This window comes from Maniola hyperantus, chromosome 19 (assembly GCF_902806685.2).
Source record: "Maniola hyperantus chromosome 19, iAphHyp1.2, whole genome shotgun sequence".
Lineage (NCBI taxonomy): Eukaryota > Metazoa > Arthropoda > Insecta > Lepidoptera > Nymphalidae > Maniola > Maniola hyperantus.
This window is the reverse complement of record NC_048554.1, coordinates 693,181-720,984: the sequence shown is the minus strand read 5'-3', so window position 1 is coordinate 720,984 and position 27,804 is coordinate 693,181. Positions and strand designations below refer to the sequence as shown.

General features: G+C 39.0%; 1 protein-coding gene across 1 annotated transcript; it reads right to left on the bottom strand.

The window, feature by feature from the left end:
• Positions 1-19,337: 19,337 nt before the first annotated feature.
• Positions 19,338-26,725, bottom strand: LOC117991529 (nucleolar pre-ribosomal-associated protein 1). Its single transcript, XM_034979128.2, has 3 exons — positions 26,429-26,725; positions 21,163-25,834; positions 19,338-20,446 (listed from the first exon to the last, which is right to left on the bottom strand). Exons 1-3 carry the CDS (start codon positions 26,634-26,636, stop codon positions 19,423-19,425), a joined length of 5,904 nt encoding a protein of 1,967 aa, XP_034835019.1. The 5' UTR covers positions 26,637-26,725; the 3' UTR covers positions 19,338-19,422.
• Positions 26,726-27,804: the final 1,079 nt, after the last annotated feature.

The window sequence follows — 27,804 nt, the reverse complement described above, 5'->3', positions numbered from 1 at the left end:
TGGTTTTGTCGTTCCTTTTTCTAACCGACTTAGTAGGCCAGTAATTAAATCATCTCGATTTAGGAATGCAATTCCTTACAGCATCAGGGTTGAGGAGTGGCTCCTCAAGTTCAACGATAGTCTTTACTTGATAGGTACCTCCAAACCAAAATAACCAACAGTTTCTAAATCCCATCAGTTTAGGTAATCAGGTCCCCTGCAGCATCAGGATTTAGGAGTTGGAATTCGTCCGCGTGGATTTAGGTTTTTAAATTTGGTTTGGTTTTAATTTTATCCGGTGGGATGCTTCAGCCGTGGCTAGTTACCACGCGATTTGGCGTTCCGGTACGATGCCGCAAAGGGGCATGGGCTTAATAAAATCTGCCATGCCCCTTCCAAGTTTGCCCGCTCCCATCTTAGACTCCATCATCACTTACCACCAGGTGAGATTGCAGACAACTTGTATCTGAATTTAAAAAATGCTGTGGGACCTGGGAACCCTTTCGTTTAAATAAGAATCCACGTTTTCTATACCTTAGGCTTACAGAACAAGTTAATCCGCGAATATCTACATTATATAACCCATGTTTCTCACGTACCAAGGCAAAGTTTTCGTGCGAATAATTTTCTCCTCATTAATTAGAAGATTCCCTGGATACTCCCGCAAATGATTCGCCTTAACAGAATAATAACGATGTAGTCGCGACGTGAAATGCAACTAATATGGCTATGGGCGCCTAGAAACTACATCTTGTACATTGATTGGACCAGATAAGTACCATCCCATCGTGTTCCCATAAATTGATTTAACTGTAGATAAATTTATGATAAATGCAAAACCCGCAAAACCATGAAAAGGAGGAAGTACTTAGTAGTAGAAGTAAGTATAAAGCTTTGCTTGCGTTGATATTCCAGCAAAACAGTATTACCCGTTGGGAGAGACCTTATATGTCTAGCAGTGGACTGTTATATGCTATTGATGATGATGATGATGATGAATCAGGATAAAGAGACCTATGGAATAACAATAAAATCTTCGAAAGTAAAAAAGATAGGGTACACAAAAAGTTCAACTCCAGGTTTTGATTAGTCTAATATTATAGGATGCACTAATGGTTTTTAGGGTTCCGTACCTCAAAAGGAAAAACGGATCACTTTGTTGTCTGTCTGTCAAGAAACCTACAGGGTACTTACCGTTGACCTAGAATAACGAAATTTGGCAGGTAGATAGGTTTTATAGCAGACATAAGGGAAAAAAACTGAAAACTATGAATTTGTGGTTACATCACATAAAAAAATGTGGTCATGAACTAATAATTAGTGTTTTCAATTTTCAAAGTAAGTAAATTTCAAACTATATCGAGTGGGGTATCATATGAAAGCGCTTAGACTGTGCATTCTAAGAGAGATTTTTATTTATTTTTATGCATCATAGTTTTTGATTTATCGTGCAAAATGTCGAAATAATACGACTGTTGTACGGAACCTTCAGTGCCTGACTCGCATTTGGCCGGTTTCTTTTATAGGCCAGCACCTGGCGGCAAGCCTAAGATGGAGCGCGCTTGCCTAGAAGCTTTAGATCCTGAACGAGGTATTTATTAGGCAAAAGTCAAAAAAGTTTATTCAGAATAGGTAATAAATTACACTTTTTGATAGTCGGTTGTCGCATTTGTAAGATGATATAGTGGTGATGATTTTTACGCGAACTTAAAACTAAAGCTACGAGGGTTCCAAACGCGCCCAGGTCCGAGAAGAGCCCACAACAAACTCAGCCGGGTAGCAGCAGCATCTAGGCATACCTTTTGTTGGTTCCTGCATATCACCATACAGGAACTTTCTTGCTATAGTCTAAGCGTTACTAAAACTAGTTTAGATAAGATATACGATTTTATTTGTAGCGGGAGGATCATTATACAACGAGAGGTGCTGTCTCACTAAGTTACCGGTATGATGTCTAACATGTGTCGACGTCAGCCACGCCTCTGACTGATCTAGAAACCTGTTCCAAATATCTAGTACTAATTATAGAGTAAGAGACGGTGCCTAAGTAAGTAGGTACTTAGTTTCTTTATGTAGATAGATAGGCAATTAATCTATCCAAAAAAACACAAAACCCATCAAAATCATTTTGTATTATGAAAACAATATTTTCTAGCAAAATATACACACGACCATAATACACGGAACAGCGTGAATTGATAGATCAGTCAGTCAGTCAGTCAGTTAGTCACCTTTTCCTTTTATATATAAATATAACGGCAGAGCTCTAGGATCGTCTTGTTTCCTTCTATTGGGCGTTTATCTGTAGGGCAATTATATTGGCTAACTGAGTTGGAACGCGGAATACGATTCTACGCAAATCTTTTCTCAGCCCTTGTTACCATATTCAAACCATATTGTTTTTCTTCGTCTCCTTGGTAACCCAGATTGTGTCATAATGCGCACAGACTCCATCAACGTCGCTAGACGTTTGTGTTCCGATTACTCATTACTGCCTAGTTAACCCGACGTATGTTGTATTATAGATAAATTATAAACTTTTTTTATCCAAATCAATAGATCTCAACACTCTGTTCAAAACTTCGTTCAAAACCACTCCGCTAGGATTGGTTTTGAACGATTTTCAAAAGAACGGTCATCTCCGTGACTATATAAGTATAACTTGTTCTAAGAAAAAGTGGAGTAATATTATTATCCCTTTCCCAGTGTTGGGACAGTTGCCAGAGTATCCACGCTACGTGCTCCGCGCGTGATTGCGACCCGAGTAACGGTGCTGTACGGCATTATTAGCCAATGGTGTTATTATGAATCTAGTTTTTTAGGATTCCGTACCCAAAGGGTAAAACGGGATCCTATTGCTAAGACTCCGCTGTCTGTCCGTCTGTCTGGGTCTCCGTTGTCCATCCGTCTCTGCGTCCGTCATGTAAGTCAGTCAGCGGGCTGTACCTCATCTAAGAACAAAAATCGTGATCAACCCATCGCCGGCTCACTACAGAGCACGGGTCTCCTCTCAGTGTAAGAAGGGTTTTGGCCATAGTCTATCACGCTGGCCAAGTGCGGATTGGCAGACTTAACACACCTTTGAGAACATTTTGGAGAACTCTCAGGCATGCAGGTTTCCTCACGATGTTTTCCTTCACCGTTAAAGCAAGTGATATTTTAATTACTTAAAAACGCACATAACTCTGAAAAGTTAGAGGTGCGTGCCCGGGATCGAACCCCCGACCTCCGATTGGAAGGCGGACGTCCTAACCACTAGGCTACCACAGCTTCCAAGAACAAAAATAAATAATAAAAATTTCAAAATTGCCGCAATGAAAATTAAAAATCTGTCTAGTGTGAGTCGGACTTGCACACAAAGGGATCCGTACCATTTTACAAGAAATAACACTTAATTTTTTTTAATTTTCGTGGCAGCCATTTTGAAATTTATTATTTGTTGCAAGTTGCAGCGGCAATAGGTTTCTGTGAAAATTTCTACCCTCTACCCATTACGCTTCAGCTCGCTGGACGCTGACAGACCGAAAGAAGGACGGACAGACGGACGGACAGGGCGGAGGCTTATAATAATAGGCTCTAGTGAGGCCCTTCGGGTACGGAACCCAGAAAAGTAGGTTTTTCCTCATCAAAAAGCTTTAACGTTGCCTTTAAGCTTACACGTTGTAATATCTCATCTCTATTAGAATGGAGATATAAATAAAACAACGAGTGGTCGCCAACTGACGGCTAAGGAAGGGGTACACAATAATCACATTCCTCCTCCTCTCCCACCCCGTCCCCCTCCACCTCCCGCCCGTGTCCATCGGCAAATATCTTTGGAACGGACCTAATGGGCTATTATTGATAGCTCCAAGTTATAGGAAATCGTTATTTTTATCTCCATCTTATCTCGTGATTATGATGCAGTTTTTAATTGAAGGGCAATGATCTTTGGTGAAAAATTAGTAATAATAATTACACTAGCGGCACGCTATGATGGCCGGTTTGACACATTACAATAGTGATGTGGAATGTCAATTTATTCTCGAACAAAAAACAATTAAGTTTTGTTTTTGTACCTGATTAAATAGGTTTAATAAAACAAAAATGTATATGTTTATTTAATTTATTTGAACGAACTGAATATTTGAACGAAAATGAATATACATACTTTATATGCACACAAGAAACATATGAATACAAAAGATACCGAAAAAGGTGCCACAAAAGGCCATAATTAATCAGATTCGTCCATACTACTATTTTCACTGTCGTCACTGCTATCATCACATACATTAATAATTATATGTTCGTTTTCTATAATATTATCTATTTTCACATCTCTTTCATAATCTTCCCTTATTAATTTAACAGTTCTATTCACAACCTTTTCCCAGTCTCCTTTAGTCACATGTTCACAAGCTTCTTCTAATAATTTTAGCATTTTTTTTGTGGTAAATGGGGGTTCTGTATTGTGTCTTGCAGCATATCCCTTAATTTGAGCCCACACCAACTCAATCGCATTATACTCACAATGGTAAGGCGGTAACCGTATAACTCTGTGCCCATGTTCTAATGCTATTTCGTCAATGACGTATCGGATCTTGGTTGGTTTGTTTTCTTTTAAAAGACGTACTAATTCCGCTTTTAACATATTCATGTTTGCATCTACGCCATTTTTACGAAGCCATGCGACGATATCAGCTTTCTTTTGGGATTGGGCAGGTGGCTTGTCAATTTGCATCGAGTGGTATGGGGCGTTGTCCATAATTATAATAGATGGTTCAGGGAGGCTACACAACATTGAGGTAAACCATTCAGTAAACTTTTCTCCATTCATGTCTTCATGATAGTCTCCAGTGGTTTTTGACGCAAAAGCCATGAGAGAACCTTCGACAAACCCGTTGATGGTTCCGGCGTGACAAATTATAAGTCGCGATCCTTTTCCTACAGGAACTTTGGAAGTAGATGCTGCTGTGTCATCGTTCCAAGAACGGCCTACAGTATGGTTAGCATTAAGCCATGTTTCATCCAAGAACACAACATTTTGCCAATTTTTGATTTCTTTCACTTGCCGTAAAAAAGTATACCTTGCCATCGCTATATCAAATCTTTCCATCAATATTTTGCGTTTGTTACATTTTTTGTATCGAAATCCAATGGTCTTCAAAATCTTCGTTAAAGAACTTTCCCCACCGAAGAATAATCCAGCTTCCTTCAGTGAATGCACCAACTTTTTTCTTGTTGGATACTCCTTCTGTAAATAGTAGCCGTAAACATGTCTTCGGATAGCATCGGCATCAAAGCTATCGATGCCTACGACTGGTTTTGCTCGTTTTCTCTTTTTTGGTGTGTGAAGTTTATTTTCTTCTGTGCCAGTCTCGCCATATTTTTTTTTAGTTATCCGTCTAACAGTTCGTTGTCCAATATTAAGCGCATCAGCTACGCGTTCAACCACTGACGTTATAGGTAAAATTGGCCCTCCATTTTGAGCTTCACGATCGAAATAGTTACGAAGGCGTATTAGGAACTCACGTGTCTGACTATTTAGAACAGTTCTCTGCGTACGTTCGGTCATATCGACGAAATCCACAACAAAGGGCTTGAACAGAGTCCAAATTAACGAGCAAGGGTCAACAGTAATGCAGTATCAATATTTGAAATCCAAAGCCAGGTCAAAACTATATCACAATCGCATTGCACTGACAGTTTATACTTTTCGAAGCAACGTCAATTCGAAACTGCTTTGTTTTGCATTGAGCATTGACGCGAGTTTGCCGGAGGTAGTAGTTGTGCTAGCCAGCGATCCTATGTGACGATCGTATTAGATTCCATTTTTAAAAATTTATTGATATTTTTTTGCGATTTCAGAGGTTTGTCCACATAGTGAAAATTGTTCATATTCACAAGTACATTCACCCCTTAAATGGTGCAAACTGATTTTTCTACACTTGTATACATTTAAGAAATCAATTTAATAAATAAATTTTGAGTCCTAAACCTAAAACTACATTCGATAAAATTTATGAATCTCTGCACATCACTATCGTCAATAAAGTAATACAATTATTTCCTTCAAAGTCGTTATCAATTAATACGGAACTTCATGAGCGGACAAACGTCAAACCGGCCATCATAGCGTGCCGCTAGTTTAGTAATAGGTAAAATTGCGACTTACCTATATCGTCATTCATCAATCTTACCTCCTATTTGTCAGTGCCTGAAGCACATGTGTAGATACTGAAGACCACTGTGGCCAATAGTGAGCAAGCGTCAACCAATCAGAGGTAATTGCGATTGTGACATTGTAGCTGTCATTCTACAAGCAATCGAGCAGCAGTGGCCCTACCGCGGTTGTTTGACAGCTACAATGTCACGATCGCAATCATCTCTGATTGGTTAATGCTCGCTCACTATTGGCCACAATGCATTGTTGCAACAAGAATCGCACAAATTCAGCCAATCAGAACAATTGAGATTGTAATAATGATTGATGCAGGTTTTAGACAATCGCCCTACAGTTTTCGAATAGTGTGCGTTGCTAGATATAGCTATGTCCAACCCCTCCCACTAGTTGGACGAGTGACGACGTCAAATGAAAAGCACGAAGCTGCTGGATTCAGGCGGCGCAAGACTTTTAATAGACTAGAGAGGATGTCTATCGGTTAGTAACGAGTAGATAAAGTAAAGTACGCGACAGTTCGAGTGGTTGCCATCTCAACCTGTCGCATACCTACCTACACCGCTGAAAGCTTATTACATGTGCCGTCTGCATTCTGTTCGCCGGCTGAAGCCAAGAAAGCTCGCCGCAGGCTGCCTTACACCACTTCATTCCTTACTTATTTTTAACTTTAAGTTCCAACTTCCAATTACCTGTTATCGTTGTAACTCGAATTACATCGGTACTATGTGTTTGCACTTTGCAGTGACAAATCGGTTTTATTCATCTGGCAATTGATGTTTCTATCTCTGAATGCGAGACAGCTTGCTTTAACAGGGGACTATCCGTTGTTCGCTCCTTATACAAACGTCGTTTGGCTTTCGTTTGGTAAATTCTTGAGACCGCGCACCTACTTATAAATTAATAGATTATGCTCGCGACTTCGTCCGCGTGGACTACACATAAACCCCAATTTCACCCCCTTGGGGGTTGAATTTGCAAAAATTATTTTTTAGCGGATGCCTACGTCATAATAGCCATGCCAGATCTAAGCCCGATTCGCCCAGAAGTTTGAGCTGTGCGTGGATAGATCAGTCAGTCAGTCACTCAGTCACCTTTTCCTTTTATTATTTAGATTTTAATTGAAATCTGGAAAACTACAGCTAGATATTAGTTCTTAGAAGAACTAATATAGAAAATTTCACTGAGTTTGATTGGTTAATATTCAAATATTTAAGAGTCAAGCTATAAGGTACGTTTGTTTGGAGCGCACTACGAATTAACCCCCCTTTAACCGGTTCAATAAGTAGAGTACATGCCTCTATAATTTACTTTTTTATTTAACTTTTCCCGTTAAATTAAAATGTGTATCACTTGAGACGATCACACAGCATCCGCTGAGGGCCACATTTAAACACTTTGTCTGCTCTACAAAGCTCACGCACTCGTAAATATACGAGATCATCGTATTAATATTACGATTTAAAAACATATTTTTTTTCAGAAAGAAGTGACTGCAGTCACAGAATTATTTGAAATTCCTAGTATTTGCCTAGATGATGTGTAGTAAAACATCATTACAATACGTGTTACTGTAAAACAGAAGTCTCTGCAAAGCAATTTATTATATAATTTCACGAAAACTATCAAAGTTTTCGGATCAGCAAAACTATTATTCTGTGGTAGATATGCATTGTGTATCAGCTGATGCCTGACCCGTTCAGGCTCGCTTACTTCTGGTGGAATTTCAGAAAATGCTTTCTGTAGTGGATCTACGATCAAAGGCGGATTATCCTGGCAAACTAGGCACGTGCCTAGGGGCGCGAGGTTACGAAGGGGCGCAGGTGATCATGTAGATTTCCATTACCTGACCTACCTAATTATCCCTACTATGTAATATTATCTTAGAGTGACCGAAACTCTTCTTTAACATAACAAAGTGTCATGACATGATGTTCTTCACTCGCTCACATAAATAAATATAATCACCAACTATCAGCTATGCAATGAGACGATTCCCCGTTCTTTCGAAATTGGTTGGTAATTTTTTTAATGTGGCTGTTAGAGGGGGGCCTATAAGCTGCTTGCCTAGGGCGCTCTTAAGTCTTAACATTTAATCCGCCTCTGTCTACGATATAGTATGTTTATCTTTTATTATGTACTACCTATTGCATAACCATTAAGTTTAAAGCCTGTCTGGTAGTGCAGCATTGAGGCCTGGACGACACGTTCATTTTACTTATTGCTTCCATGAAATATGGCTTCGAGTTTTTCAACATTGTAATTACACTTGAAAACTACTTAGGTACTTAGGTACTTTGTAATGAAAAGACGCTGAGCTGTTAAAATAATTTTATTTCCTTTTTGTTAACAAATAAGTTTGTTGAGAAAAGTAAAATATTGTTATCTCGGGTACGTTAATTGAATACGGTATTTGACAACTAGTCAAATCAGTAACTTTTTATCAAACGTCAAGATTCGCACTTAGTATGCATTTAGTATGCGATATTATATGAAATACTGGAATGTGACGTCACATCATAATGACGTACTTTTTTAGTTTAATCGATAAATTAAAATGGTTGTTACACTTAAAACTAACGAATGACGTGGATTTTACGTAATTTGGAAGACCCTCTTTTTAATATTTACTGAGAAATAGTTTATTTTTGATGTACTCAAATACCCAATTAAGTTCCCTGCATGCCTGAGAGTTATCCATAATTTTCTCAAAGGTGTGTGAAGTCTGCCACTGCACTTGGCCAGCGTGGTGTAGGTACCTCCTATGGCCAATATGCTTTTCATTCTGAGAGGAGACCCGTGCTCAGTAGTGGATCGGCGATGATGGATTGATACGATGATAATGATTAAGTACTTAAATGTCTTTGATGTCAGCCTACCTCAAAGACATTTAAGTAGATCTGTAGGTACCTACAGCCTACAGTGCGACAAGGCTACCTTGGCGCGTGGCGAAAATCGGAACTAACGTTGTCGTCAAGTGTCCCCTTTGTTCTTGTTTGAATATTCTAAGCCTTTGTTCACCAACAGCGCCCCCCTGTCAATAGCGGGGTCTAGCCCCCAAGGGGGGAGAGTGAGCATAAGGGACAAGGAAGAGATAAAATAATTTGTAAGGAGTGAAGAAAGCGCCCCGGGAAAATGCCAAGAGCAAGTACCGAACGGGCGCCCTCCCGCGATTCGGCCCATATAACCGAGAGGTTGGTGGGGCCATGGGAGGGCCTTGCCCCCCTGTCAATGTCATTCAAGTGGCAAGAGACTCAGAGAGCCTTGTTGCACTGTGTCTCGAATATTATAATAGGTATCCTAATTCCTACCTACTATTTAATGAAGTCCTCGAGTCCAGAGATTGTTACTGTTAGATATGTCAAAGCAGGTCGCATCTTGTGGCATGACGCCATAATTAAGTGGCCATACAGAATGGCACACGGCATGCCAACTATGCGAGGCAAGAAACATTTCAATGGGCTCGGGGCCCGGGGCGACGACCTGCGATTCGTCGCCGATGCAACTAGGTACCTTGCTATAGACATAATAATTATGGTTTCGGCATGGGTGTGTATGGTGTGGAACTGTACTTTTGGAGAAATGGAAAACTATCACTTGCCGGTTTGATTGGTGTAGTTTTATCCCAATAAAATCTCAGAAAATCCATACTATACTAATATGAAATATATTATATATATAAATGTGAAAGTGTGTCTGTCTGTCCATCTGTTAGCTTTTCACGGCCCAGCCGTTTAACCGATTTCAATGAAAGGTACAGAGATAGCTTGCATCCCGGGGAAGGACATATTAGGATACTTTTGACACGGGATTTCTAACAACCTAAGGCAACGCTAACGAAGTCGCGGGCATCATCTAGTAAGAAATAAGTTAAGCAGGAGGATCAAACTTGGAAATTCGAATAGAGGTCTAACACTGAAATGCATAGGCAAGACAGGGGCTTCTGTAGAGGACCAATTAGACGGCGGCACGACTTTAGCCGGTAGGGTGGTAACTAGCCACGGCCGAAGTCTACCATACCAGACTATACCAGAAATTTAGCAATTAAAAAATTCCAAACCCCTGCCAGGAATCGAACCCGGGAACTCCCTTTAATAAGACCACAGTGCTTACCACTGCGCCAGGGAGGTCATCGATGACATACTCGTAAGTAAATGACTATATAAATGATAAGAAAGCTTGGAATTGACTCGCTCCAGCAATGCACGGGGCTGCAATTGCTTGTACAGTATGGTATAATAATATTGTAAATAGATCTCTTGAAAAGAGCAACCGCCGGGCGCCGAGTTTCTGGCTGGTTCTTCTCGGTAGGAACGGCATTCTGAACCAGTGGTTAATTAAACTAGTTAACGATTCAAAAGCACTTGTAAGTTGTAAGAAGTCTACTTGAATAAAAATATATTCTATTCTATTCTATATTCTTAGTTTACTATTCGTTGAAGCAAATTAGACTAGGCGATAAGCCATGGTAAAGGAGACTGTGTTTTATACACGGCTGACAAATTACTTGCATCCAAGTTCCCTTACAAGGAGTTTCCCTTTCCTCAATAAATTAATTAAATGATAAGATTTAATAATAATTACTCGCACTTGAAACAGCAAATTGATTAAGGCGATGGGAATATCTCACTCGATTAATTGCTTAATCGTCGAGTCGAGTTGTTAATTAGTTCATTTGTACCTTTCGTTTAGATTGCGCTTCGTAGGACAACATATTATACTTAGGTATAGTACGCGACAGGTCGAGATGGCAATCGGGGAGGATCTCAACCTGTCGAGGACTGTGTTTCGTTAGCACGTAGTTTAATATGTATCTTCACATTATAGTCATTACTTTCACGCCGTATAAGTTAAGTATTCTTCTTTAATTCTATAGAAGAATTGATTAGATTTTTCAATAAACTAAGCCTTTTAGAAGATAAAGGTTAAAAAAAAAGGATTCTTATAGCAATGTGTTTTATTTTACCAAGGACCTTCATTCTAAAGAACAACTTTTTTGAAACTTATACTTTTTTGAAAATATTACATCAGTAGCTACCCTTATTATAAATGCGAAAGTGTGTTTGTTTGTGTGTTTGTCCTTCAATCACGTCGCAACGGTGCAACGGATTGACGTGATTTTTTGCATGGGTATAGATAAAGACCTGGAGAGTGACATAGGCTACTTTTTATCCCGGAAAAGCAAAGAGTTCCTACGGGATTTTTAAAAAACCTAACGAAGTCGCGGGCATCAGCTAGTATTACAATAAAACTTAAAGCTAGCCTTATCTAGTTACTACACAAATCATGCCCGCGTGGAATGGTGCAAAGAATACTGACTGCATTTCCGCGCTGGACAGCCAGGCTGATCCGTTCCGCATAAAATGAGCAAGCCCTTCTGTTACCAGATGAGGCTAGTATTACCTCATTTGGTGACAGAAGGGTGGTAATCACGGTGAAATGTCTCGTAAAAAATTTTTAGCACTAAGACTCCATGGCTCCCTGGGCCTCCACGGCAAACGGAACAAAAATGTAACTCTCGGTAAGCGGCATACTTGCGCCGCTTGCCGTTTTCAGCTGTTTCTGATGTTGTTGATGCTGTCTCCCCGATATGACACGGGGCCAATGTGTCAACGCAAGTTGCGTCCCACATTAGCGCCCGTCCCCGTTCCCAGGGAACCAGCGTCAAGAACAACTTAAAATAACTACTTGCTAACTAACTTAACACGTAGTTCTATTACTATTTGCTTTTTAACTTTCCCCTCAGCCGCTTGTTATAGTTGTAACGAGACCCTTGAAGCCTTAAAACGCCCAAATCCATCAAATCCATACAATAGAGTCGCGCCAACTCCAAGCTAGAGCCAAGTTAGGATTACAACCCTCTTCAACTGATATCATATTCAGACTATGGCTTCATAGCAAGTGCCTACTTAGGCGCAACTGGGAGAGTCCAGTCTTTTTTTATTTTAATAAATATTAGCCATGGCCCTTGACTAACATTCCTCTTTCCCCTCCAATTAAGCGTGAAGCTTGTGCTAGGAGTAGGTACGACAATAGTGCAACGGGTGGGGTTTGAACCGGCAATCTTTCAGATTTCAGTCCGTACCTTCAATCGTTGAGCTATTGAGGCTCAAATATATAAAAGGAAAAGCATGACTGACTGACTGATCTTTCAACGCACAGCTTAAACTGCTGGACGGATTGGGCTGAATGCAGATAACAATTATGACGTAGATATCCGCTGAGAAAGGATTTTTGAAAATTTAACTCCCGAAGGGGTGTTAAATAGGGGTTTGGTGTTGGTCTACGCGGACGTAGACGCGAGCATAAGCTAGTAATAACAAGAATTTATTGATGAGAAGACAGTGACATTCTTGTGTTCAATCTAGCAGACCGAGCTCATATTTGACATTGGTTGGTTATACATTGCTGCTTCACTGAGTGACATTAAAATATTTTTTGGTAGAAAACCTTCAATGGATTAAAAATAAATATCAGATGAGATCGGTGGCTATATCATTCAAACACCTGCGGGGTGATTCGCTAACTCAGTGTCTAACACTGACTGATATCCACCGAGCTCATTTGATATTAATTTTTAATCCATTGAAGGTTTTCTATTTTTTTTTTTTTTTTTTTAATAAGAATATTAGCCATATTAAATGACTAATATTCCCCTTTCCTCTCCAATTAAGCGTCAGGCTTGTGCTAGGAGTAGGTACGACAATAGTGCAACGGGCGGGGTTTGAACCGTCGACCTTACGGTTTTCAGTCCACTCCTATACCGGTTGAGCTATTGAGGCTCAAATTTCTACCAAAAAAATATTTTAATCTCACTCAGTGAAGCAGCATTGTTCTGCATTGCTGCTGTACGAAAATTTTTGAGAAAATCAAAAGAAGAATAGTACATCTAATGTGCCACTTTTAATTGTTACATAGTAAAACCTCGGGGTACGGGTTCAACACCCGCGCAGATCACGTTGCCGTAAAAGGCGCATCACGAGCGATCGATCGGTTCGCCGATTAGCCGTAAATCGATATTTATTTATCGATATCACATTTATCTCGCTGAGTTATTGGACAATACTACTAGAGTTATTAACTTTCTTTGCGAAAACGATTAAAGTAAACAATAGACCGTACTGCCTAGTGCCTAAATGCCTAAATGCCTTTCACAATGAGAAGGGTCATAGTCCACCACGCTACACTGACAAGTGTGAATTAGCAGGCTTCACACATCTTTAAGAACATTGTGGAGAACTCACAAGCATGCAGGTTTCTTCACGATATTTTCCTTCATCGTTAGAGAAATAATAACTTAAAACGCACATAACTCAAACGCTAGACATACTTAGTGCCCGTCGTGAAGTCCTCCATCAGATCATCATCATCATCATCATCAATATATATAGCTAGCCTACTTTTTAGCATGTATTTCCTCTCAGAAATCATAGTTCACCACTTTGGCCAAGTTGAGACCCGTTCTCAGTAGTGGACCGGCGCTGAATAAAAATGATGAAATGGATTGGTTTCACTGACAATTCCAAAATTATAGTTAAGTACATACTATACTTATAGAACGCCACAGCAGGTCGAGATGGCAATCGGGGTCCCCGCGCTAACCCGGTGCGGGTGACGTGCGGGTGTTCGAGGGTCCCCCCACCTCATACCCTGATTGCCATCTCGACCTGTCGCGTACTATACGTCTTAATATGGTGCAGTCATAAATAAAAATAATAAATAGGCTAATCAGAAAATTTAACAAAAGTAACTACATGTAGTGGGATGGTTCCAACCTCCCATATAACACCGGCTTCTATTACGAGCTTATTTGATTTCGTAATCAAAACCAGGTAAGTAGGTAATTTACCGAAGACCCGAGGCATCACGTGCAAAGCTCCAATAAATTGTCACACGCGAGGGGACGTCGCAGCGTGGCGTGACCGACACACATTACAGCTCTATTTGTTTGTACACACAACACTACACATCCTATGACTTGCATCTTGATCTCTCTTGTACTATATTCCTCATTTCTGAGAGTCAGTATCCTTCCATTAATCACATATTGATGGAAGGTTTTTGAAAATAATATTATGGTTGGCTCTCTAATCCTTCAGATGTTAAAAATTAAAATATACTTAGGCCAAATTCGGGCCTTAGATAAGTGTATATGTCACGGGTAATGCTAGAAGATGTAGTAAACCTAGGTTAACTTAGTATTACCCAAACGTTTTGGGTAAAGTTCGAATGATAAGTAAAATAAATTTTAATTCGGAATTTACCCATTCACCTAGGTCTACCCAACCCTGGCTGGATAATGTTAGGTTGGACAAAGTTTATGTTCTTAGACCTATTGTGTCCTTTTCGGGTTTTAAGAAATGCATCGCTCCATTGCATAGTGGGGTACTCTTTCTTCCCCCCGTTTCCACTATCGAGAGCGAGCGAAGCGAGCTCAGGACTTAGGGCACTCGGACTCGGATGGGTTAGGTTAGAAGGGGATGGCGCGGTCTGTAAGACCCCGCCATCCCCTTCTCGTCGTCAAAATTATGGGTGCACTTATGCCTGAAATAAAAGTTTATTTATTTATTTAAAATCGGTTGAACGGATGGACCGAACTTTGTCAAAATCGGTTGAACGGATGGACTGTGAAAGGTTAGGAGACAGACAGACAGACAGATAGACAGGACACACTTTCGCATTTATAATATTAGTATGGATACAGGCCACAGGTACCCACTCCTCATGTACGCGACTTCTTACTGGAATACTAAATCGCTTGGCATCACGTCTTCGATGCTGGTAGGGTGGTAGATACATGACATAGACCGAAGCCTGCCACCAAAGTTTTTAAGAGAATACGTCCTTTACTTGGTAGAAAATTTGTCTCATTCATTGGTAAATGATGATGCAGTTTAAAATGGATTGCGATAAAACTTGATCTTTCTCTCAGTTGCAAAAAAAACCAGCAGGTATTAAGAATGCAGGTGGTATAAATGAAATCAGGTTCGCAAAGTATCGATAGCGACCGCGCGAAAGCAACTCGATACAGCCAATACGATTATGTGTATCATATCGGGATTATAGCAGCTCAGGAGCGTTCACTTGATTGCTGTTGACTTACTTATTATTCTATTATGTAGATACCTATTTAATGAAATATCGAATGTATAGATTGTAAAGGGAATCTGAGAGGAGTGCTCATTTAATGGGTCGGCGGTGGGTTAATTATGATGATGGTGATGAGAGGATGATGTCTGTTGTGTTTGTGTCGTAGATCTAATAGCGAGATCTACATAATATGTAGTAACCCTGTAAGGCAATAACAGTTTTTTTTTGATAGAGATAGCGAGCAAACAAGCAGGCGGGTCACCTAATGTTAAGTGATTACCGCCGCCGATGAACATTTGCAGCACCAGAGGAACCATCGATTCGTTGCCGGCCTTTCAGGAATTTGTTGGTCCGCCCCTTGAATAACCCCATGTTGTAATCTAGTGGGAACACCGCCGAAGTTGATTCCACACTTTGCATGTGCGTGGAAAAAAGGATCTGGCACAGCGGGTGGTCGAAGTACTCCAGAAACCCAGGTGGTGAGGGTGGAATTGATTGCGGTGGCGTGCGGTGCGGTTGTAGAAAAAGGAGGGTGGAATGAGATCATACAACTCTTAGGAACACTCTCCATTATAGAGGCGATAGAACACGCAAAGAGAGCTTATACGTCTCTGCGGTGTTCCAGGCTTTCCAACGAGCCGGTTATGTTTGGGAGTTATCTAAATAACTCAGGCAAATTGATGCATGTAGCAGGCTCGCCGCGATGATGTGTGCAGTGTGCACGCCCGCAGGCGCTTTGCGGCGGGGTCTCGGATAGATACAACGTTATCGTCACGATCCAATCCGACCCGCTGGCTTTTGTCACGAACTCTTTGTTGTTATGCTGTGTTACCCTGTGTTATGCTGATAGGTAGCTAGATATCTGATGCAACCAAGTTGTTGAACCAACAGAAACGAATACCTAGGTATAGGTATATCTGAAGATTCTACGACTAACTTCTTGCCGCGGATAGGGTATATGAGTAAACTCCCCCCCCCCCCCCCCCCCCCCAGATGAAAGGCGCCCTAAGCACGTCCTTAAAGATCCCGACGATGAAATCATGACCGATAATGCTCCCTCTCTCGGATGGCTACACAATTACAGCGTCTTCGCCGCCGAAGACGAGGTCCCCGATTTCTAACGTCACCCGGAGGTAGGGCTCACGCCACGGCCTCGGAGCGAAACAGCACGCAAACAAGCGACGAGGTTCCAAACGTGCCGGTCTGGTTAAAGTAATATTATGGTCTGTGACATCTACTTCCTTTGTTCTTTGTAAATATTTGTTACCGAGAGGTTTTTGCTTTTCTTATCTCGAAATAGATAGAGCGAAGAGATTGTGCTAAAAGCCTAGGCAGGTTAGGGCATAAAGCGTCCCAGATTACTGATAACGATGCACGCTGCCACCACATTGTAGCGATACGACAACTTATGCATCGATATAAATGACAAGATATGGTCAAGCGAACAAAAATTTTCACGGTTTACAAACCAAATAAATCTGCGCCACCTCTTAGATACTGATGAACGACCCGTTTGAAATTCAGTCGTCACTGAGGTTGCATTGGTGCATAAGCACCAATGAGTCGGTGCCATTTTGTATGTTCAATAACCCTGTCTATACGAAGTAACATGTAAGTCAATGCAACTTATGTGTAACTATTCAGGCTCAGTAGGTAGTCAGCTGTGATAGCCTAGTGGTTGAGACGTCCGCCTCCTAATCGGAGGTCGGGGGTTCGACCCCAGGCACGCACCTCTAACTTTTCGGAGTTAGTAAGCACTTGCTTGCTTTGTGAGGAAACCTGCATGCCTGAGTTCTCCATAATGTTCTCAAAGGTGTGTGTCTACTTATACTCTGAGAGGACAGTCTCTGCAGTGAGCCCGCGATGGGTTTATCATGATGATGATAATGATGAGGTATTCAGTAGGTCGACTTCGTAAAACCTGCATTAATCATTATTACAATCTCAATTGTTGTGATTGGCTGAATTTGTGCGATTATTGTTGCAATTGCATTGTAGCCAATAGTGAGCGAGCGTCAACCAATTAGAGGTGATTGCGATTGGCATTGTAGCTGTCATTCTACCGCAATCGAGCAGCTGCTCTGCACTCGAAATTCACTTCGACCGCTTTTCTTTTCCACGCACATGCAAACTGTAAAACCAACTCCCTTCGGCGATGTTCCCACTAGATTTAAACACTCCCCCCATTCTTCAAGGGACGGATCAACAACCTTAAAATCCGGCAACGCATTGGCGGTTCCTCTGGTCCTGCAAATGGTACGGCGGTAATCACTTCACTTAACATCAGGTGACCCGTTTACAAGGAAGCAGTTAAAAATTAAAATACAAATGTGCCCGCGGCATAAGAAACATCGTTGACGAATAAATCACAGTCGAAGTTCACTCTAAAACACATTAAATTAACTTTCGTTTAAGATAACTGCCTACCGAGGCACTAACTAGCAGAGTTAACTAAGCGGTTATCTACATCTAACATTGTGAGCATTCGAGTTCAAACGTTTCTAACGACTTTAATTGCTTTTACGATAACCTACTGACGAATAAATGAGATACTCATAATTAAAAGTACAACTTTTAGGAAATTCAAACATAAATTATTATAAAAAATTACCAACTTTAATGTTCGTGCGTTTCGTTCGTTACCTATGCGATCGCGCATCGTTTATCTAATGAGCTGAGTTATACAGTTGTTGTCGGAGCTTTCGGGAGGGTTATGACATATATACCTACCATCAACGTATGAAACAGCCTCAACATAACAGCTAGGTTGAGGTACTTTAGACCCCTGAGCTTCTCCCGAGCATCTCGATGGAAGCCCAAGCCCAAGCATCAAAATCAAAGAAACGCATTTGTTGGAGCGAGCTGAGAGTCAAATCCACGCTCTTCTAATAAGTATCATTTACACATTAAGTACCTATTCTTTATCTTCAATTAATTATTATTCTGAATATGCTTTTTTCGGGAGAATACTTTTAATAAATAGATTTTTTAAACTTGTGTAAATGGAAGTGATTGCGGAATTTTACACTCAATTCCCAAACGATTTCCTGACTTTCTTGAGGCAGAGCGCAGGAGTCGCAAGCCTACCTACTCGTAGGTTAGGTTAGGATTTCTAGTTTGTCTATTCCTGTAGACAATCAATTTAATCAAAGATTTCTATGAATGTAGGTAGATCACTAAGAATATTTTGCCTTATAAATTCTTAGTTATAAGACAATTATTACGCATCATGGAACTCGTACCACAAAATAACGCTACTTTGATTCGTGGGCACTTCGTGGGATATATAATATCCCACGATTGACCATTTTGTTACGTGAATTAACCATTCTATCGGTTTCGAATTTATCATCACAATGCACGCAACCTTACATTAAAAGATCTTTTATGGGTTAACAAAGAATTACGATTTCAAAGCCAATTCAGTACCTAAAGGTCAAGGGTTGGGTAAACTGAATAGGGAGTAGGTACAATAGATTGCATGGACAACCATAGTGACGTCATAATCAATTCAACATGGCTTCCGTCATTGGTCACAGGTACAGTGCGACAAGGCTCTCTTGGCACTTGAATGACATTGACAGTGGGGCGCTGTTGGAGAACAACGGCTTAGAATATTCAGGAATATTCAAACAAGAACAAAGGGGACACTTGACGGCAACGTTAGTTCCGATTTTCGCCACGCGCCATGATAGTCTTGTCGCACTGTAGTGACTGCCAATTTCAAACATGATAGGATAGGATTTTTATTGTTTTGACCGATAGGACTAAATAATATGATTAGTTGAAGCTCGCGACTTCGTCCGCGTGGATTTAGGTTTCAAAAATCCCGTGGGAACTCTTTGATTTTCCGGGATAAAAGTCAAAGTCAAGTCAAATGATTTATTCAAAATAGGTAATAAATTACTCTTATTGATTGTCTGGTATAGTGTTAGATTTGTAAGATAATATAGTGGTGATAATTATAACGCAAACTTAAAACTAAAGCTACGTACCTAAAGTAAAGTACCCTATATGTCACTCTTATCCCCTTTAACTGTATTCCTTATACATAATTTTAATATTAGCCATATCCCATACAGTATGGAGTAGTAATCAAACAGCAAAATTAATATAAAAGAAACATTTATTATATTAATGTAAAATATACCTAGGTAACTTATTTTTACATTTTTTTTAGAATACAGAGTATGTTAACTAGTATATGTCCGTACCAAATTTTTAAGTTCACTTATTAACCTATCTTCACCTGTGACAATGTCTTTAGAAAGTACTTGACTGTTTAACATTACAGAATTATTTAACAGTACCGCTTGATGAATAAATTTAACACTTTCCCAACTTTTTAATCGTTCACTACATTTGGCCACTACATTCAAAATTTGTTTCTTACTTAAAAACTTAATCCATCTTTTCGTTATTAAATTATATAATTTCACGTATGAAACTACGTCTTCAACATTTAATAATTCAATATGGGGTAACAATTCGTAAACTGTACTCAATATCTCATATTCGATATCGCTCTTTACTTTAAAGTCAGTCAAACCATCAATTTTTAAATTACTTTCAGAATAAAATTTCCCGCAATGTCGCGCGAACAAATGTAGAGCCATACTATATATCATGTTTTCTATGAAAACGAATGTACCCTTTAAAATAGCCGTGTTACCTTTCTCTATATTACGTACAACGAAATGTAACCACGGCATTATCCCGTATCCTTCGACTAGGATTTCAAAAGCTCTCGGTATGGCGACCATTGAATTTAACGCTCCTAGAATTTTTAATTTAGTTTTTTTGTCAGCGATAGTCGTGTTATAGAAATCCATTATCATCTTTATGCACATAGTTTTAAAGACTACGTTTACGTCTGTCATAGTTTTGGTACCGTCTTTTATTATATCCAGGATCCAGAGTCTCCTTTCTAACGATTCGACGTCACTATCGTGGAAGAGACTTAGGAAATCTGGGACTACTGTTAAATCCACGAACTGTTTTGCTATTAAAAAGTTATTGACGGGTTTATAAAGAGGTTCGGTGGGGGATGTTGAGACCATAAGGGCTCTAGCTAAGTATAAAGCTCCGATTGCGGGTAGTTTTGGATTTTTTAATTCGTTTAGTTCGCCTTCTGCTGGGCTGTTCATGGCGGAGGATAGACTTTGGCGCAGCGTTGTTATGAAGTCCGTGAGCAAGAGTTTGTCGTTCTTGTGTCTCCTGAAACAAAAACAAAATGTTTATTTTAGTAACATTTTTTTTTACAAATTGTTAAGAAAATAGAGTATGTTTGTATTTGTATTTGTGTTGTACACAAATACTACAGATTAATCCATACTAATATTTTAAAATGCGAGGGTGTCTTTCTGTCTTTCTGCTAGCTTTTCACGACCCATCTGTTTAACCGATTTTGATGAAATTTGGTACAGAGGTAGCTTGCATCCCGGGGAAGGACATAAGCATGCACTTTTGATCCCGGAAAATCAAAAACTTCCTACAGGAATTTATAAAATCTTATTCCATACGAAATTGCGAACATCATCTACTTGGTACAGAGAGAGCTTTCATCCTGGAGATTGACATAGATTATATTTTATCTCAGAAAATCAAAGAGTTCCCACAGGATTTTTACAAAACCAAAATCCTCGTGAACGAAGTCGCGAAGTTTGAAAGTCAAAAAGTAAGGCTTGACTTTGCTTTGAGTTAAAACGAGACTGAGTTATAGTGTTTGAAATAAATCTGTTGAGACAAATCTTTTAAAAAGTCTGAGCAGTTAAACCACGCTTTGCAAATATCAGCCTTTAGAGTTAAAACGAGACAGATTTATGTAAGATCACCATGCACAATTTGACGTCATAAATCTGTCTCGTTGTAAATCTGAGGCAAGTCAAAGTACATTCTATAGATCTCTGCCTAAATGATATATTATTACTCACGTTTCAGTCTCCAGCAGCAAGTGAAATCTATGCAGTACATGATAGGCGGCTGCGCGCATCATCCCACACTGCGAACTGAGACCCATCACCGGGACAGACAGCAGACCACATCGCAGCAGCTTGAACGAAGAAGCCACTGACCCTGGAGCCAAAAGATGGCTCAAGAGCGGAAAAATAAACGCTGGATCATAAATATCGTTATCTTCTTCAACGTGAGCCTCCGCTACTACATCTTTTTCTCGCATCAAAGCCAAAACGTGACCAACTTCATCCCTTGAAACTAAATTGTTTATCGCTTCTTCCACATCCTTGGAATTTTTTGCTTTACGATCATGCACTATTCTATCCAAAAAATTCTTCACTGATGTTTCATTAAAACAAGCGTTAGATACTTGAAAATTGTAATCTAATTTTTGATTAACAGGAAAGTATTTTATAGTTTTCTCAATTGTTTCCTTGTCGAATAGACTCATGACTTGGTTTGGTGTCGGATGGCCCCATAGTGTCGATGTTCGGGATTTACGAACTGCGTAATGGTTGGCTGCCGAATCGCCCCATATGTAAGGTTTGTATTCGTTTACTGGCAAATCATTGGCTTCGTAAAACTGGAGTATCGATAAAATTAATCGATCGCAACGACTTCTCGTGGCATGATAACCGCTCAGGTATACTGGTATATGCTGTGTTTTCATCACAGATTTGTTTGTCGAAATGAGGGTAAAAAGAAATTCTAAAAGACGCAATTTGATATCCTGACTGTGATGGCTGAGCATTACGTTTAAAAACTCCGAATGAGATGTTACCATGTCGAAAAGATTGACGATATCTTCGTGATCGTATGGGTAAAACATCTTTACTAAACACGATAGTAGACATAGAAGTTTTGGTTCAGTTACATTCTCATTATGAAGAGTTCGTACTTTTAAAGAATCTTTCAGGACACATTTACAAAAGTTCTGCCAAATACCACTCTCTGTTACTTTTTTGAAATCCTGCTTTTCATTCACTTGAAAAACATTTATCGCTTTAGATATTTGGAGTACAATGATCATATTTTTGGATAACGCGTCCAAAATGTGTGTTTTACTTTCATTTTCAGATTTCATAGCTATCACGGCCATATTCAGCATGGATAAAAAGTAGTTTATCAAATATTCTTTTTTCTGATACTCTTCAGAGAGGCAAAACTTCAAAAATACAACTTGCAAAAGTTCTATGTGACTTAATTCGGCTGTTTCAAATTTATTGTTTTTAGAAAATATCTTTTCGCAGTCTTGAACGTCCATACATTCTATGACTAGCTTTGTAAGGAATCTAGAAGAATTGATGTATACTTGACCAGCTTTGTGAGGCTTCTCTAAGAACTTTTTAATATTGGATTTGTATTCTTCGTATATTGTTTTTAGAATATCTTTGTCATCTACAAGGAATTGGTTGTGGTTGATTAAAGCGTTACCTAACGGCAATGTTACTTCCCTTTGACTGAGAACTTCAGGTCTATTGATTTCTTCTTTGAATATATTACAAAATTTGATGTTATACTTCAGCAAGACCAGTGCAAGTTGGGATGTTGTCTTTCTCACAGTGTTAGCATAAAAGAACTTCTTAAAATCTGCTTCGCTTATTTGTATTGCTTGATGAGGTTTATTTTCAAAATACTTTATCAATGACTCTTCTATGTTCGTCAAATTTGGAGTTATGTCTTGGTAGGTGAGTAAAGTAAAATACAAAGTCAAGCATTTTTTCAGTGTATCATTAGGTATTTCCCGTGTAACAGATTTAGCATACTTTTCTAATAGTACTCTTAACAAATCAAAAACTAGAGAGGGTTCTCTGTCTTTAGAACATAAAACTTCAATATCAATACCCAATAAAGCCTCAAATACTATAAGATCTTCTTCATTGGATAGCCCTATCGTATTCAGAACTTTAAGTATAAGATCACTGCTTACATGCTTCTTTTTATTAACTTTAATAAATGCTTTAGTAATTTCTTTAGAAGTCTTCTGTTGATACGACCTCAGAACTGAATACTTCTTGTTAAGATAATTAACGATGTCTTTATTCTGTTCTATGATTTGCAACATAAACTCTGTTGCCAGTATGTTTGATGGACTTTTACCGAAATCGACAGGTTGATATACTCCCAGAAAGTGCGAATTTCTAAACAAATTCAGAATTATGTCTCTGCAGATATTTACCATGTGATTCTCTTTTGCTAAAGCAATAATGATTTCAAAGTAAGTGAGGATTTTCTTCTGTTGATCAACTGTATACAGCCCTAGTTGTGTTAATCTCACTACACAAAACATTAGATATTTTGCCCAAATAAATAAATCTGTGCTATTTATAGGTTTAGTCATATCTATTTCATAAGGAACATCCAATAGTTTCAAATCAGTTTTTTCTGATGATTCTATTAAAGGGAAAATTGTTGTTAAAGGTATGTCCTCATTTTCGATAATAGATTTGGAAATATTTTTTAGAGTCTCATCAATGCCGATAGCGTCGGGTATAGCAGTGGGTTTTGTTGTCCAATCGGCGAGGTAGCTTCTCACATCTAGTTTACAGTCACCGATCATGACTTCAGTGAGATCGGGTGAGTAATTGTGGTGTAGCAAGTTGGCTACATACAGATTTAAAAACCCTTTTAAAGTCTTCTTTGCACCCTTGTCAGAATCGATAAAATGTATGCATCTCATGATAAATTGCGAAGGTATTTTTGTAGCTAAAAATACACTACCTACATTATTTTTGTTGCGCATTAAATCATCAAACAACGCATCTAGATTCGACTGAGTGCCTTCTTCTGAATCCTGTAATCCAAAATCCATTTTGCTTTCTGAAACATGATCCACCACTTCTGCTATTATAGATATAGGGTCTATTTTGGTGTTCCTCAAGGCATACAACATTAAATATACTTCATCTTCATCACTTTCATACAGATCAGTGCTTTTGAAGAACAGCTGCATCGTATCTTTAGCTTCTATCCATGTGTCATCTTCATCACTGGTATAGACTTCGAGAATCATAAAAAATAAGTACTTAAACATTGGATTATCAGACGATAGACTGCATAGTATTTGACACAGACAGATCGCCTTGTATTTCAAAATTGTACTACCAGTGGACATACAGGAATCAACAATCAATTTCATTTCAGCAGACTCTTCCAGAGCTTCACAGGATGCTGGATTTATATAATAATTTAAGAGCAAAACTTCTAAAAGTGAAAGTAAAGAATCAGCATTTGTTATTTTTGGTAGTCTATAATCATTTGTTACTTCCATTTCTTCTTGTTTTTTAATAATGTCTGTCATCAATGAGACTATAGTATCCTGAGCAGGCATATGTTTAGGTAGAAAATTTTCCAATTTATTTTTTAGTTCCAAAATTTTAGCAGGTGAATCTTCCTGTTCTAGCAGTTGCATATACCGCTTTAGACTTTGCAACATTTTCACTAGAACTTTCATGCAATACAGTGAAATCGTTTGATCTATTCCTATTCCTGTATTGATAAGTTTTAACAGCGGCACAGGCATGGTTATAAATCTTATGAAGTTTGCAGTTTGAGCAGGATTGAGGTTTGTCAATTTGGTCACCATATTTTCAGGTTTTAATTTTTCTAATAAGCTTATGACAAATTCTATCGTCTTTTCCCACATAGGTGAATGTTGTGGTTGAAAACTTTGCTCGATAACATTTATTATCGCTCTGTGGAGATCCGGGCATCTATAAACAATTTCAAGGACAATTTCCCCTTGATGTTTATTCTCCCAGGGTCTTTTTAATGTCTGCAAGGCTTTGTATAGATTCTGGTTTTTATTAGCATCAGTAGTGCCTAAGGAATGATCCAGAAAATACAGTCCAAGCTTGTGAGAGGTAAACAAAGTAAGGATGATATCTGACAGTAATGTCATTATTTCTTCACGAGCTTCAGGTGTCTGCTCATTATTTGACTCGGGTGGTCCCTTCCATGTAAATAATTTAAACATATTATGCAGCACTTGGTGGCTGAAGGTCTTTAACTTCAATGTTTTTGATATCAGAGTGTTATCAATAACATTCTTTTTTAATGTGTTTAGAAACATCAATACCGCAAAGGCCTCATCATGAACTAAACCAGGGATGACTAATGATAGTAAACCTTGCTTTTCAAGTAAAGCTTTTATCAGAGGTAAGTGTCCATCAACAAGAAAAGATGTCATGAAATGGACAAATGAAGTCCGAACGTTGTCTTTCTCTTTATAATTTGGCTTCTCAACGATATGTTGTAAGCTTTTAGGCGTTAACGGCACTTGGTTGAGGACTTCTACTCCTAAATCTGGACTTAACGTCACCATCGACATGAGGAGGCTTAGGATAATTTTTCTATGCCTTGGTCCAGAATTTTCACTTATCATTATTTCAACCGTCGGTATGAAAGTGTTAAGGAAATAACGACAAGCTTCTTCCGTTATGACTATCATGTGGGGAAGTGAGGATTGCACCTTAAGTATAATCAAGTGGAACAAGTGGAAAGCTGGTGTGGCTAACGAAAGATTCTTCTTATTGTCGGGAGAGATCTGTCGCAAGATCTCGTGAGAGTTGCCTCCGACCTTCAAATACTCTAACATATAGTCCACGTCGCTATCTGGGTTCAGGCACACTTGCAGAAACTGAGTTAATGCTGAAATGAAAAAATTATACACTATGGAATTTGTTTTAATGATCTGTAAAATAGTAACCAAAAAGCATATTAGAGCACAATGTTTGTGCTCTAATATAAAATATCATTTGCTTTAACGATGAAGGAAAGCATCGTGAGGAAGCCCGCATAGGTACCTAAGAATGCTCCACAATGTTACTAAAGATGTGTGAAGGCTGCCAATCTGCACTTGGTCACCATGGGGAATGGCCTAAGGCCTTCTCATTTGGAGAGGGGACCCGAGCTCAGTAGTTGACCGGCGACGGGTTGAATAAATGAAATTTTACTCTACTTTCAAGGTTGTAATTACAGTTGATAAGGTGGTAATCAGTACCCTTATTATCCATGCGAAAGTGTGTTTGTTTGTTGGTTTGTAATTCAATCACGTCGCAACGGTGCACCACATTGACGTGATTTTTTGCCTATAGATAAAGACCTGGAGAGTGACATAAGCTACTTTTTATCCCGGAAAATCAAAGAGTTCCCACGGGATTTTTAAACAACCTAATTCCACGCAGACGAAGTCGCGGGCATCAGCTAGTGGTTAATAAGCACTAGATAAATTTCTTAACTCACCCATCGTTTGTCCCTGTTTCCCCGCTAGCTCCTTTCGAAAATGTTTTATATCAAATAAGGTGGGTTTTGGTGCTTTAATTTTAGCAGTTTCATCATTTTGGGGTTGTTCTGCAACCGCTTCGTAATTTTCAGAATGTTTTGTAATGCTTTCACTTCTGTTTCTTTTAGAACTGTCTTTCGACTCGCCATCGTACTTTCTTTTACCCATTTTTATTATATTCCTTTAAACTAGCATTATAAAACGTTAAAAACTGCAACCACCGACCAGAAACTGCAACAAACACTAGATCTCTGCACTAGATCGCACGTGCACGGTGGTTTCCATATGTAAAAAGTACTCTGTGGGTGCAATTGACATTTAATTTCGTTTAATTTTTGTTTAGACAAGTGACATTTTAATTTTTTTTTAATCATAGATGTAAGATATTTTAATTCCACCTCAAACAAATTCCCTACAGTGAAGAATGGACTATTCAAAAACTATGTACTCTACACTAGATACGGGTAACATTGGTGAATTCTTTACATAGGAAGTTATAGTATCCTGTCTACTTTTGTCTATGATTCCTCCTCCGGCCTTCCGATGGAACCAGCGCCAAGGCTGCCCAATGCTCATACCTACCTCACGAATCTATATAGGCCTACCCATAGGGCCTACCTATAGATGAAAGGCCGATTTAAAACCAATGATGTTTCCAGGCTACGTTCGAGAAAATTTTCATAGATGGCGCTGAATACTGCCACCACTAAAGATAAAAAATAATAGTTACCTAATAGTTTAGTTCAGAGATTGTGTACAAGAGAATCGGCCCCAGTGACTTGTGAGTTGTGACCCTTAACATGCACTTTTTGGCACAACTAGAGCTACAGTCAGACTAAAAATTACTAACAACAAAAAAGGCAAGCATAACATCATTTTGCACTTCAGTGCATTAAAAAAAACAATTATTTTAAAGTTCAATCACTTTATTTTTATATTAACAACTATTCCGTAGGTATATGCCTTTACAAAAATACAAATTTAATAAAATTTTCGCATACAAATTGTTTTTTTTATAAACATAAAATATAGTAGCTCCTATTTAATACAATCTAAAATTGACATAATGTATCTAAAAGAATGCTATACTTGTCAAAATATTCTCTTCAGAAAGGTTAAGAAAGTTTTAGAAAGATAGCACTATAGGCATAGCTCATAACTGAGTAGGCTCCTGCAGTAGTGGGGCGGCGCGGGAGGGGTGACGGTTGTCACAAGTTGGCGAATCATGAGTTCTCGCGTGACGTCATCACACCCCTCCCGCACTGCTCCACTACCGCAGGAACCTACTCACTAAGCGTTAAGTGCCCCGTAAAAGGTCAAACATGTTTTTCAAACA

What these genes read in the sequence shown, in the direction of transcription:
- LOC117991529 (XM_034979128.2), bottom strand. Translation starts at nt 26,636, where the DNA reads ATGGGTAAAAGAAAGTACGATGGCGAGTCGAAAGACAGTTCTAAAAGA. An exon ending in GAAACAGGGACAAACGATGG is followed by an intron (nt 25,835 to 26,428) that starts GTGAGTTAAGAA and finishes TTTTCATTTCAG; the next exon opens with CATTAACTCAGTTTCTGCAA. An exon ending in TTGCTGCTGGAGACTGAAAC is followed by an intron (nt 20,447 to 21,162) that starts GTGAGTAATAAT and finishes TTTTTGTTTCAG; the next exon opens with GAGACACAAGAACGACAAAC.